Source organism: Pholcus phalangioides, unplaced genomic scaffold (genome assembly GCF_987345545.1).
Source record: "Pholcus phalangioides strain wild (caught in Gottingen) unplaced genomic scaffold, Ppha-v1.0 ptg000017l_1, whole genome shotgun sequence".
NCBI lineage: Eukaryota > Metazoa > Arthropoda > Arachnida > Araneae > Pholcidae > Pholcus > Pholcus phalangioides.
In genome coordinates, this window is record NW_028301610.1 from 37699222 (window position 1) to 37713364 (window position 14143).

The 14143-nt window shown below is 33.5% G+C and overlaps 1 protein-coding gene across 5 annotated transcripts in view; it reads left to right on the forward strand.

Moving 5' to 3' along the window:
* The window catches only part of LOC149072996 (uncharacterized), a 174888-nt gene extending 161113 nt beyond the window's left edge, over positions 1–13775 (forward strand). For 4 of the 5 annotated variants that reach the window (XM_089246890.1, XM_089246889.1, XM_089246892.1 and 1 more), the window contains 3 exons: positions 5574–5624; positions 8803–8853; positions 13559–13775. In XM_089246890.1, the coding sequence (XP_089103016.1) occupies positions 5574–5624; positions 8803–8853; positions 13559–13708 (252 nt within the window). In that variant the 3' untranslated portion in view covers positions 13709–13775. The remainder of the gene's footprint in view (positions 1–5573; positions 5625–8802; positions 8854–13558) is intronic. The other variant, XM_089246893.1, reaches the window with a different exon arrangement.
* The last annotated feature ends 368 nt before the right edge of the window (positions 13776–14143 follow it).

A 14143-nucleotide genomic window follows, 5' to 3' on the forward strand; every position in this document is an offset into this window, starting at 1 on the left:
GTGATATAGCTGAAGATGTACAGCATCAGCTTTTCGAGAAGTTACGTGACAAATTGTTTTCAATTCAGCTTGATGAGGCAATAGATAGCAATAAAGATGCTCATCTCATTGCTTATGTTCGATTTTGTGATGGCACGTCAGCAGTAGAAGAAATACTTTTCTGCAAACAAATAGAACTCAAAGCAACAGCGCACTCATTATTTGCTATCTTAAATGATTTTATAAACGACGCAAACATAGAGTGGAAAAATTGCGTTGGAATATGCACAGATGGTGCTCGTTCAATGTCTGGAAAATTTCAAAGTATACAAGCACTTATGAAACAAAAATCCCCACAGTGTGTCTGGACACATTGCATGATCTATAGAGAAGCTTTGGCTTCCAAAGAAATGAGCCCTGGTCTTAACAATGTGCTAACAACGGTTGTGACTGAAGTAAATTATATAAAAATGAGACCCCTAAAATCAAGAATTTTTTCTGCACTTTGTAAAGATATGGGTACAGTACATTCAGCGTTACTATTTTATTGCGAGTCGCGATGGTTATCACGTGGGAAATTTTTGCAACGTTTTTATGAATTAAGAGATGAAATCGACTTGAATGTAAACAAACCAAAGTTACATATAAGTTGACAAGGGGTAACGTGCCTACCCGTGCTGTCATTACAAAGTAGATAAGATATTCGATAAAATTATTAGTACAAACAGTATTATGGAAATGGAAAAATGTACATGTATAAAAAATAAAATAGGTATGCAGTAAATCCTCAGAAGATTCATGTTTTTAATATAAAACATCATAGTGGCATACAGCAGGGTTGGTAAAAACACTGGTTTTTTTTAAAAAAACCCAAAAACCGGGTTTTTTTTTGTTTTAAATAGTATTAACATTAAAAACAATGAAATTTCTGAAAAATCATTCAAACTTAAATAAGTTTGAATTAATTACTTCTAAAATAAAATGTTTATTAATGTAATTAACACTATTCCCATGCTAATTAATAAATATTTATTAAATTTTAACAAAAACCAACTTTTGCTATTTAATTATTTTTTGCTTAACTCAATGGATTACTGTTTGTTTGAAAATTCTTTTAATGTTATTATTAATCATATAATATATAAAGGTTTTTCTCCAGTTACTTTCAGTATACTTAATTACGGAGCTATTTTGCAAAAAGTAATAAAAATTAGGTGAATATAATGTATTTAATGAAGCATAAATAATGCAGATTAATCAACAATGATTTACGATATACCGGGTGATTATAACTACGGTTCTGATTTCAAAACACTGTAAAAAAAGAACGATTGTCAGATTGACTTGAAAATTGACATGAATATTCCTGAAAAAATTCAATTTTATTTCATAAAGGGGAAAAAATACTTAATGTAAAATTAATGACATCATCTAACATGCGGGAAATTTGCTTGCAGAATGCAAACGATAGCCAGTCATGGCAGAATACCTTAATTATAGCATTTCATAATTCATGGAAACATCACAAAAAACGAAGTAATTGAACAAATAACTACAACTTACTTAAGAAATGTTAAATATGTTGTCCACTGCGTGTTCTGGCTATGAGGTTGAAAACACAAAAATTCCTGTGCAACAACAGAATCGGAGTATGCCATGGTCATAATGTGGATATGCTTGCAATTCAGCTTTATTAAACCATACACGTTTCTCTCCCCCCCCCCCCCCCCCCCTTCCGTTAATATTCCAGAGGAACTTTAACATATAGGGAATGTGCTGGAGATTGCAATTCACCAAAGTATGCAATCCGACCACTGTTTATAACATTTTGAGGTACCTCCACAGCCAGAAGTTGCAAGGGTTAAGGTGCATCCTGTCAAAATGGGTCTTCAGCAGCTGCTTTGCTGGTGTTGCAATGTGCATCTTGATAGAAGTTCTATCCACACACACTGATGCTGTGGAAGTGCCGAAATGATGTGGTTGCACAAAGTAGATTATACTGCTGGCCAAGTACAGCATCATCTAATTGCACATTTTGCACTTTTTTCTTTTGCAAAAGAAACTTCCATTGCTTCAGGAGTATCCATGCAAATTTTCAAGTCATTCTGATCAGTACTTATTGTATAGTTTTGGAATCACAACTTAAATTATAATCACCCAGTATATAGCTGATTATTTTTCATAAATCTGTTACTACTATACAGTAGAACCTTGATTAACTGGGCTTAACAGTGTGTGTGTGAAAGTATAAAAAAACAACTATTGAATATTAAGACTGGGAGATATACTACTTCTTATGGGGAAAGAAAATGAAAATGTGTGTGTGGTAATGTAACAACTAGTACACTAGTCTTTGTCCTTTAAGGACAGCTGGTGTCTTTATTGGATTATAGAACCACCTGCCCCTAGCATGATAGTGTCACTACTGTAGCGGCTTCTTTGTGAAGGGAAAAAGAAACCCTGTGAGATAATACACCACTACATTTAGATGTGTGATGCAATCCTTATTCATGAATTTGCTAAAGATAGAGCATCAGAATGTAGCCAAAGGTTAGAAAATGTTGTAAGAATGAGAAATTTTGGCTGTTATATATAACTTTAAATGACTAAGATACTTCATATGAAAAATATATATATATTCTGGCCACTTTTATGAGACTTTTTGAAAAAACCACTTATAAAATCTTATGTCATTTAAAGATATACCATCAGAATGCACCCCAAGGATATAAAATGTGGTAAAAATGAAACGTTTTGGCTAATAATGAACCAATATGATATTTTTCAAGGGAAAAAAATGATATTTAGGCAACTTTTATTTGATTTTTTTGAAAAAAAAACCACTTGGTTAAAACCAACAATGGCAAACAGGCATTTACATTTGATAAAGAATGGTCAAATTGTTTTGGTAAAACAAATTATAAAAATTCATGTCACAATTAAAAATAAGCTTTGATATTTGTGATATTAGCAATGTATTGTATTATTTTTTAAAGCTGAAAAGTCTTATTTTTCAATTCAAAAGATTGTTACAGATGTTAATAGCAATGTAAACAATTTTTGATATACCCTTACACACATAAAAAATATATTTTTACCAAGACCTTATGTGGTTGTTTTAAAAGGGAATTTAGAGAGATATAGATGGCTTTTTTCTCAGCCAGAGATATCAAGGAAGCAGTTATTTTCCGGATATTATGCTGAGGTGAGCTTGGAAAGAAAAGTCATCACGTCTCCGCTCACGTTTCCAAGCTCACCTCAGCATAATATCCGGAAAATAACTGTTTCCTTGATATCTCTGGCTGAGAAAAAAGCCATCTATATCTCTCTAAACCGTCCCACCCGGGGGCCATTTCCTGAAGTTAAGAGAGGCCACTAATGCCTCTACTTCAGCGCCTCACGACACAGTGCGTGAAATTAGGAAGGCAGATTCATGTGTCTCCAGTGGTGTAGATGGTAGCATGCTTGCCCGGTATGCAAGAGGGCCTGGGTTCGTGTCCCGGCGGAGACGTGATGACTTTTCTTTCCAAGCTCACCTCAGCATAATATCCGGAAAATAACTGTTTCCTTAAAAGGGAATGTTCGTTTTGGTAATCATAGGTTTTTGTGTTTGAGCCAAAAAATGTGTTGCCTTATTGCTGGGTCATAACTATAATTTTGCCACATAGGGAAAATATGATTTTGCCTTCTCCCCCCCCCCAAACATAGAAGTTTTCAAAAATTTAAGTTACTTTTTTATCTGTCCCAATAAGAGAGAGAAAATTGAGTAATTTCATTCTTTGCAGGCAGAGAGTGGAGATCAAAAGTTTTTCATTGGTAATAAGCCGGGTTCACTATAGGGTGGTTTGACAGTACAAATACATTTTTCTTTGCTAGATTGCATTCTAGTATTTGTCTCCTGCAATAGTTTCCCCCCCCCCCCAATCTGGAAAATAGTTTTTCTTTGCCCACGAAAACCTATAGGCTATAATTTTTTGATGAATGCCGCTACAGTCTTGTTTAAATGGGAAGTAAATTCTGCATTTTACACTGGTATCAGGTTTTTCTTTTTTTTTTTTGTTTTAAGTGAAAATTCTTTAGCAAAATCAGAGTGAAACTTTGTGAGGGACAGATCACAGAAAATGGAACGCTTTAATTTTTGTCAAAACCAGTTCCGTAGAATGATTGTGATGAAGTTATTTGAAGCAGATTGATTGTGTTGAAGTAATGTCAATATAGATTCGGTCATCTAAGAAAACAAAACGTCCCCTTTAGTATTATGGGTGATGCACAGTTTGGAAATAAACAAAAATTTGATTGGAGTGTATATATATATGTTACCTCAGAATTGAATTCTATTTATAAATGCAAGGTGCATAGGTAACAGCACACACACAACATTTTACTGGTGAACCATTGATTCCAGAGGCATACTTCCAATTAGAAAAAATATCCAAATAACGTGTCGAATGCAGATGAGCAGACCTGCCAACTCTCTGGATTTAGGCGGGAGGAAACTCCGGATTTTAACAGAAAATGAGATTTTACGCGAGCTTTCACGTTGTCGTGACGTCAATGACTGTTGTCGTCGTTAGGGAAAACACCCATAGAGGACAGCCGTGGTCATTTAAATCGAGCAGCTGTAAAAAACGTCTTGGTGACTGCATTTAAGTAACTGGCAAAGACGTGACTTTGTTTACGTAGCGTTTATTGGCAATCATTTATCAGGAGTGTGACCTTGGTTGCTGAAATTCCTGTATAATCGTTATTGTATTCCATTACAGCCGTGCAGTTTAAACAACTTTTTTCGTCAGCAGCTTTGTATCTTGAAGTTTTTTAATTATTCCCTCCGATTAAATATGTCTTCAGAAAGAAAATATAAAACTTTATATAGCTTAAAGCTTTTAAGAGTTCATATACCCAAGATTATCAATCACTGATAGCATCCACGAAAAATGAAACTTGTTTTATGAACAGTAGATGTGATTTCTCTATTCTGCATGGAAAGACTGACATGAAATTATATTCTGTTCGGCGGAGGGGCAATGCAGAACCTGCCTTGGGAAGGGAGGAATGGAACTTTTTCTTAATTGATTACAAAAATGTTTTTGAAATTATTTTTTGATCGAGTCTCTATAGGAGCTCGAGGGGGGAGGCCCATTCGGAAGAATCTCCGGATTTCTGGATTCCAAAAGTTGGCCCGTCTGGATAAGTCATTCATGTTGCAAGGGGTTGTATACTTATTTCAATAAAATAACTTTTTTTTTACCCACAATTTATGCTGTTTTTCCCAACTCTCTGCTTTATTTCGCAAATTCAAATATCTTTGTGAATGTTCTACTTAAAAGCTTGAATTTTTTTTTGTATCCGGGAAGAGGGTATAAAAAGTTTTTATTTTAATAATTACAACCCCTCGCAATATGAATGAAATATCTGAGTTCTACATGTTGTTTGGATACTTTTGCCAACTGGAAGTATGCCTCTAGGATCAACGGTTTGCCAGTGAAATGCTGTGTGTGCTGTTACCTATGTACCCTGTATATTTTACAATATATTTTATTTAGTGGCTTCATTTAATTTTTTATTTTGTTGATAAAATTAAAATCTTTCTCCAGGTTTTCAGAGAGTGCAATTTACCCTGTTCTTCATCAATGCAAGGTGTTGAGGTGAGATCATTTTAAACAAAATTTCTCTTAATTATATATGTATCTTTATTCACTTACACAGAGAAAAGATGCAAAGAAAACACGATATGTATTAAACAGACTTGAATGTAAACAAACCAAAGTTACATATAAGTTGACAAGGGGTAACGTGCCTACCCGTGCTGTCATTACAAAGTAGATAAGATATTCGATAAAATTATTAGTACAAACAGTATTATGGAAATGGAAAAATGTACATGTATAAAAAATAAAATAGGTATGCAGTAAATCCTCAGAAGATTCATGTTTTTAATATAAAACATCATAGTGGCAAACAGCAGGGTCGGTAAAAACACTGGTTTTTTTTGAAAAAACCAAAAAACCGGGTTTTTTTTTTTTGGTTTAAAATATTTTTTGGCTGTCATATTCAAGTTAATATTAAATTATTTAAAATTAAAAAAAAAAAACAATGGATTTCATGTGATTTTATTCTGGAGGAGGTGTATACGGTTTACAACGGTATTAAATACATATTACTGCAGTAGATTTGTACAGAAACATGGATAAATTTTTAAGTGGGCGCAAGCGAGCAGTAGACGAAGCATAGACAAGTGCACAGAGTAGCGTGGTTCCAAAAATGAAATCAAGAAAATGTTCTCAAGAATATTTAAATTTTGGTTTTACCAGCACTGAAGTAAATGATGAAGAAAGACCTTTATGTGTCATTTGCTCAAAAATTTTGGCAGCAGACAGCCTGAAACCTAATAAACTTAAACGGCATTTGGAAACGCTTCATGGTGAGTACGTTAACAAACCCCGAGAATTCTTTGAATTGAAATTAAAATCGCATGAAAAACAAAAATCGTTTTTTATAAGAACTTTGTCTGTGAATGAAAAAGCTTTACTTGCCTCTTACAAAGTTTCATATAAATTGCCAGATGTAAAAAGCCTCACACCATAGGTGAAGAGCTTATTTTGCCAGCTGCAATCGAGATTGTAGAAACTATGTTTGGGGATAATTTTGCCAAACAATTACAGTCCATACCTCTATCAAATGATACTGTTGCCCGTCGAATTGGTGATATAGCTGAAGATGTACAGCATCAGCTTTTCGAGAAGTTACGTGACAAATTGTTTTCAATTCAGCTTGATGAGGCAATAGATAGCAATAAAGATGCTCATCTCATTGCTTATGTTCGATTTTGTGATGGCACGTCAGCAGTAGAAGAAATACTTTTCTGCAAACAAATAGAACTCAAAGCAACAGCGCACTCATTATTTGCTATCTTAAATGATTTTATAAACGACGCAAACACAGAGTGGAAAAATTGCGTTGGAATATGCACAGATGGTGCTCGTTCAATGTCTGGAAAATTTCAAAGTATACAAGCACTTATGAAACAAAAATCCCCACAGTGTGTCTGGACACATTGCATGATCTATAGAGAAGCTTTGGCTTCCAAAGAAATGAGCCCTGGTCTTAAGAATGTGCTAACAACGGTTGTGACTGAAGTAAATTATATAAAAATGAGACCCCTAAAATCAAGAATTTTTTCTGCACTTTGTAAAGATATGGGTACAGTACATTCAGCGTTACTATTTTATTGCGAGTCGCGATGGTTATCACGTGGGAAATTTTTGCAACGTTTTTATGAATTAAGAGATGAAATCGCAATTTTTCTAGAAGAGGAAAACCGACCGGAAGCAGAGATGTTTCGAGATCGTTTATTTGTGATGAAATTGAGCTACTTGGTAGACATATTTAATAAATTAAATAAATTGAATCTTCAACTCCAAGGAGCAAATATACATATGTTGGATACAAGTGATAAAGTTAATGCTTTTTGTAGAAAATTAGAATTTTGGAGCAGAAATTTAAAGCAAAAAAACTTAGAAATGTTTGCAAATATGGATGAATGTGTTAAAACTTACAAAGCTGAAAAACAACATGTGAAAGTGGTTTTTCTAACCATTGAAAATCATTTATCCATGCTGGCGAAGAATTTCAAAAAGTATTTTGTTGCTGACGACAACTTGGTAGCAAGTTACGAGTGGGTTAGGGATCCATTTCGAAATACGCCCCATGGTCTCTCAATTGCTGAAGAAGAAATCTTCATTGACTTTACGGCAAGTGGCGAAATAAAAAGACAATTTAGTAATAAATCACTCTTTGAATTTTGGGCAGGGGTGGATAATTAGTTTTCTGCACTGAAAGAAAGAGCATTTCGTATACTATTACCATTTCCAACATCCTACCTTTGCGAAACCGGATTTTCTGCAGTGGCTGCTTTGAAGACAAAATATAGATCTCAACTAAATATAGAAAAAGAACTCAGTGTCCATTTCTAATATTAAACCTTCCTTTGAAAAACTTTGCTCTTCACGACAAGCACAAGGCAGTCACTAAAAATAATTGAACTTGTTTTTAATTTAAATTGGTATTCTAATTATTAAATACATTGTGCAGTACTGATAAAGTCCTATTTGAAGTGTATTATATCAGTGTAAATGTGAATTTTATTTTTTATTATCTTATAATGCATTTTGTTTTGCTTTCTTTCAGAGTAAAATAATCATTTTTTTAACTAATAGATATTTCTTTCGATATGCTAGCGCCCCCCCTTTCATTACTATCTCGCCCCCCCCCCCCCCAGGTTGAGAATCGCTGTCTTAATTGATTAAACAAATGTTTTTGAAATTATTTTTTGATCGAGTCTCTATAGGAGCTCGAGGGGGGAGGCCCATTCGGAAGAATCTCCGGATTTCTGGATTCCAAAAGTTGGCCCGTCTGGATAAGTCATTCATGTTGCAAGGGGTTGTATACTTATTTCAATAAAATAACTTTTTTTTTACCCACAATTTATGCTGTTTTTCCCAACTCTCTGCTTTATTTCGCAAATTCAAATATCTTTGTGAATGTTCTACTTAAAAGCTTGAATTTTTTTTTGTATCCGGGAAGAGGGTATAAAAAGTTTTTATTTTAATAATTACAACCCCTCGCAATATGAATGAAATATCTGAGTTCTACATGTTGTTTGGATACTTTTGCCAACTGGAAGTATGCCTCTAGGATCAACGGTTTGCCAGTGAAATGCTGTGTGTGCTGTTACCTATGTACCCTGTATATTTTACAATATATTTTATTTAGTGGCTTCATTTAATTTTTTATTTTGTTGATAAAATTAAAATCTTTCTCCAGGTTTTCAGAGAGTGCAATTTACCCTGTTCTTCATCAATGCAAGGTGTTGAGGTGAGATCATTTTAAACAAAATTTCTCTTAATTATATATGTATCTTTATTCACTTACACAGAGAAAAGATGCAAAGAAAACACGATATGTATTAAACAGACTTGAATGTAAACAAACCAAAGTTACATATAAGTTGACAAGGGGTAACGTGCCTACCCGTGCTGTCATTACAAAGTAGATAAGATATTCGATAAAATTATTAGTACAAACAGTATTATGGAAATGGAAAAATGTACATGTATAAAAAATAAAATAGGTATGCAGTAAATCCTCAGAAGATTCATGTTTTTAATATAAAACATCATAGTGGCAAACAGCAGGGTCGGTAAAAACACTGGTTTTTTTTAAAAAAACCCAAAAACCGGGTTTTTTTTTGTTTTAAATAGTATTAACATTAAAAACAATGAAATTTCTGAAAAATCATTCAAACTTAAATAAGTTTGAATTAATTACTTCTAAAATAAAATGTTTATTAATGTAATTAACACTATTCCCATGCTAATTAATAAATATTTATTAAATTTTAACAAAAACCAACTTTTGCTATTTAATTATTTTTTGCTTAACTCAATGGATTACTGTTTGTTTGAAAATTCTTTTAATGTTATTATTAATCATATAATATATAAAGGTTTTTCTCCAGTTACTTTCAGTATACTTAATTACGGAGCTATTTTGCAAAAAGTAATAAAAATTAGGTGAATATAATGTATTTAATGAAGCATAAATAATGCAGATTAATCAACAATGATTTACGATATACCGGGTGATTATAACTACGGTTCTGATTTCAAAACACTGTAAAAAAAGAACGATTGTCAGATTGACTTGAAAATTGACATGAATATTCCTGAAAAAATTCAATTTTATTTCATAAAGGGGAAAAAATACTTAATGTAAAATTAATGACATCATCTAACATGCGGGAAATTTGCTTGCAGAATGCAAACGATAGCCAGTCATGGCAGAATACCTTAATTATAGCATTTCATAATTCATGGAAACATCACAAAAAACGAAGTAATTGAACAAATAACTACAACTTACTTAAGAAATGTTAAATATGTTGTCCACTGCGTGTTCTGGCTATGAGGTTGAAAACACAAAAATTCCTGTGCAACAACAGAATCGGAGTATGCCATGGTCATAATGTGGATATGCTTGCAATTCAGCTTTATTAAACCATACACGTTTCTCTCCCCCCCCCCCTTCCGTTAATATTCCAGAGGAACTTTAACATATAGGGAATGTGCTGGAGATTGCAATTCACCAAAGTATGCAATCCGACCACTGTTTATAACATTTTGAGGTACCTCCACAGCCAGAAGTTGCAAGGGTTAAGGTGCATCCTGTCAAAATGGGTCTTCAGCAGCTGCTTTGCTGGTGTTGCAATGTGCATCTTGATAGAAGTTCTATCCACACACACTGATGCTGTGGAAGTGCCGAAATGATGTGGTTGCACAAAGTAGATTATACTGCTGGCCAAGTACAGCATCATCTAATTGCACATTTTGCACTTTTTTCTTTTGCAAAAGAAACTTCCATTGCTTCAGGAGTATCCATGCAAATTTTCAAGTCATTCTGATCAGTACTTATTGTATAGTTTTGGAATCAAAACTTAAATTATAATCACCCAGTATATAGCTGATTATTTTTCATAAATCTGTTACTACTATACAGTAGAACCTTGATTAACTGGGCTTAACAGTGTGTGTGTGAAAGTATAAAAAAACAACTATTGAATATTAAGACTGGGAGATATACTACTTCTTATGGGGAAAGAAAATGAAAATGTGTGTGAGGTAATGTAACAACTAGTACACTAGTCTTTGTCCTTTAAGGACAGCTGGTGTCTTTATTGGATTATAGAACCACCTGCCCCTAGCATGATAGTGTCACTACTGTAGCGGCTTCTTTGTGAAGGGAAAAAGAAACCCTGTGAGATAATACACCACTACATTTAGATGTGTGATGCAATCCTTATTCATGAATTTGCTAAAGATAGAGCATCAGAATGTAGCCAAAGGTTAGAAAATGTTGTAAGAATGAGAAATTTTGGCTGTTATATATAACTTTAAATGACTAAGATACTTCATATGAAAAATATATATATATTCTGGCCACTTTTATGAGACTTTTTGAAAAAACCACTTATAAAATCTTATGTCATTTAAAGATATACCATCAGAATGCACCCCAAGGATATAAAATGTGGTAAAAATGAAACGTTTTGGCTAATAATGAACCAATATGATATTTTTCAAGGGAAAAAAATGATATTTAGGCAACTTTTATTTGATTTTTTTGAAAAAAAAACCACTTGGTTAAAACCAACAATGGCAAACAGGCATTTACATTTGATAAAGAATGGTCAAATTGTTTTGGTAAAACAAATTATAAAAATTCATGTCACAATTAAAAATAAGCTTTGATATTTGTGATATTAGCAATGTATTGTATTATTTTTTAAAGCTGAAAACAGTCTTATTTTTCAATTCAAAAGATTGTTACAGATGTTAATAGCAATGTAAACAATTTTTGATATACCCTTACACACATAAAAAATATATTTTTACCAAGACCTTATGTGGTCGTTTTTAAAGGGAATGTTCGTTTTGGTAATCATAGGTTTTTGTGTTTGAGCCAAAAAATGTGTTGCCTTATTGCTGGATCATAACTATAATTTTGCCACATAGGGAAAATATGATTTTGCCTTCCCCCCCCCCCCCCAAACATGGAAGTTTTCAAAAATTTAAGTTACTTTTTTATCTGTCCTAATAAGAGAGAGAAAATTGAGTAATTTCTTTCTTTGCAGGCAGAGAGTGGAGATCAAAAGTTTTTCATTGGTAATAAGCCGGGTTCACTATAGGGTGGTTTGACAGTACAAATACATTTTTCTTTGCTAGATTGCATTCTAGTATTTGTCTCCTGCAATAGTTTTCCTCCCCCCCCCCCAATCTGGAAAATAGTTTTTCTTTGCCCACGAAAACCTATAGGCTATAATTTTTTGATGAATGCCGCTACAGTCTTGTTTAAATGGGAAGTAAATTCTGCATTTTACACTGGTATCAGGTTTTTCTTTTTTTTTTTTTGTTTTAAGTGAAAATTCTTTAGCAAAATCAGAGTGAAACTTTGTGAGGGACAGATCACAGAAAATGGAACGCTTTAATTTTTGTCAAAACTAGTTCCGTAGAATGATTGTGATGAAGTTATTTGAAGCAGATTGATTGTGTTGAAGTAATGTCAATATAGATTCGGTCATCTAAGAAAACAAAACGTCCCCTTTAGTATTATGGGTGATGCACAGTTTGGAAATAAACAAAAATTTGATTGGAGTGTATATATATATGTTACCTCAGAATTGAATTCTATTTATAAATGCAAGGTGCATAGTAACAGCACACACACACAACATTTTACTGGTGAACCATTGATTCCAGAGGCATACTTCCAATTAGAAAAAATATCCAAATGTGTAGAATACAGATAAGCCATTGATGTTTCAAGGGGTTGTATACATAAATAACTTTTTGTTTGCCGACATTTAATGCTGTTTTTCCCAACTTTCTCCTTTATTTCTCAAATTCAAATATCTCAGGTTGGGAAAAATTACTGAGAGCACTGGGGCTGTTCCTCCCCTTTCTTCCTGTGGTAAATCAAGTCTTTCAGTGGAATTTTATGAGTGTCTCAGAAATTGATTCTATGGTGTTTGTGCCTCTCAACGAAGCAAACGTGTACTTTTGGTTGTTATTTTGGAGCCACCAGATGCAAGAATTTTGAGCTGAAATTTTTTTTTACTAATGCTTCGTTAAACACTGTTATTACCTTGAAATTGGTGATTTTAAGCGAATATATATTATATACAGGGTGATTATAAAAAAAAACTATCCGGACATATGGGTCCCTAACTATCATACCATTCACAGAAACAATGAAATTTTGGCATAAGGTATTTTGATGTATGCGCTCAAGAATGATATGGAAAACAACAGCGTCACTCTAACAGTTATGGTTACAGTGAGAAAATTTCGAAAATATCAAATGGCAACATCAAGTTTTTTATATTGGAATGTTATCTCCATTGTGAAAAACCCTAAATAGCATTCGAACGGCAACTGTGGCATGAAAATCACCGGCGGTAGATAGGCTAAAAGTGAGGACAACCAATAAGGACAGAGAAGCAGCATAAAATAAAGCATTTTATTGTGTTTCACAAATTTTCCACATGACCTTGTGGAGGACTAATCAGGCTGGGATCTCAGCCGAAGAAACGGTGTGACGAATGAAACGAACATTAATGCTCTGGTGCACGGCAAAGTCCTTTCTACTTTTTCCTTGGCTAGCTCCGGGGATTTTCGTGCTACAGGTGCCATTCCAACGCTATTTAGTGTTTTTCACAATGGAGATCACATTCTAATACAAAAAACTTGGTGTTGCCATTTGATATTTTCGAAATTTTCTCACTGTAACCGTAACTGTTAGAGTGACACTGTTGTTTTCCATATCATTCTTGAGTGCATACCTCAAAATACCTTATGCCAAAATTTAATTCAGTTTCTGTGAATGGTATGATAGTTAGGGGCCCATATGTCGGGATAGTTTTTTTATAATCACCCCGTATATAGGTGTTGATTAAGTTGTGCATGTACACTATGTGAATTGATTGTATTATATTTGCCTGTATATTTTCGATTTTTGCCCTTAGTCTGGTTCGGAAAAGTCGCTGTCCACCTCTGCTGCTGTTATCGATCTGGCACTTGAAGGTAGTTATGAAGGTACGGGTAGTTATGAAGGTTATGGTGCCCCTGACCCTGCTAATATGAGCTTAGACTTTGATAATATCAATTTGGAATAAGCTAACATGGATTCCTATGTAAGAAATACAACATAATTAAATGAATAAATCGTATCATAATAAAAAATGTCAAATGTATGTTGTCTATTAGCCATTGTATCTAAATTTTTTTTCCGGTTTGTTTTAATGTTAATCAACATTGAAATACATTTGCAAATGAACAATGAAATAAGAGTTTTTTTCCACTAGTATCATTTATTAACAATATAAACTTGTTAAAATATTTTTTGGATTAAGCAATGTAACAAATTTTTCTTTGGGATATTTTCTAATGTTAACATCTCAATGTTCTTGAAATGTTCTTATCAAATCAGTCTGTCAGGGCATGCTTCATTCTCAGTTTCTCACAACTTCAGTAATGGAAGAATATTCCAAATCATCTCCCGATGGCACAAGTTCAGCAAAGCACTACACCAGTGAGTCCAGGATGAATGT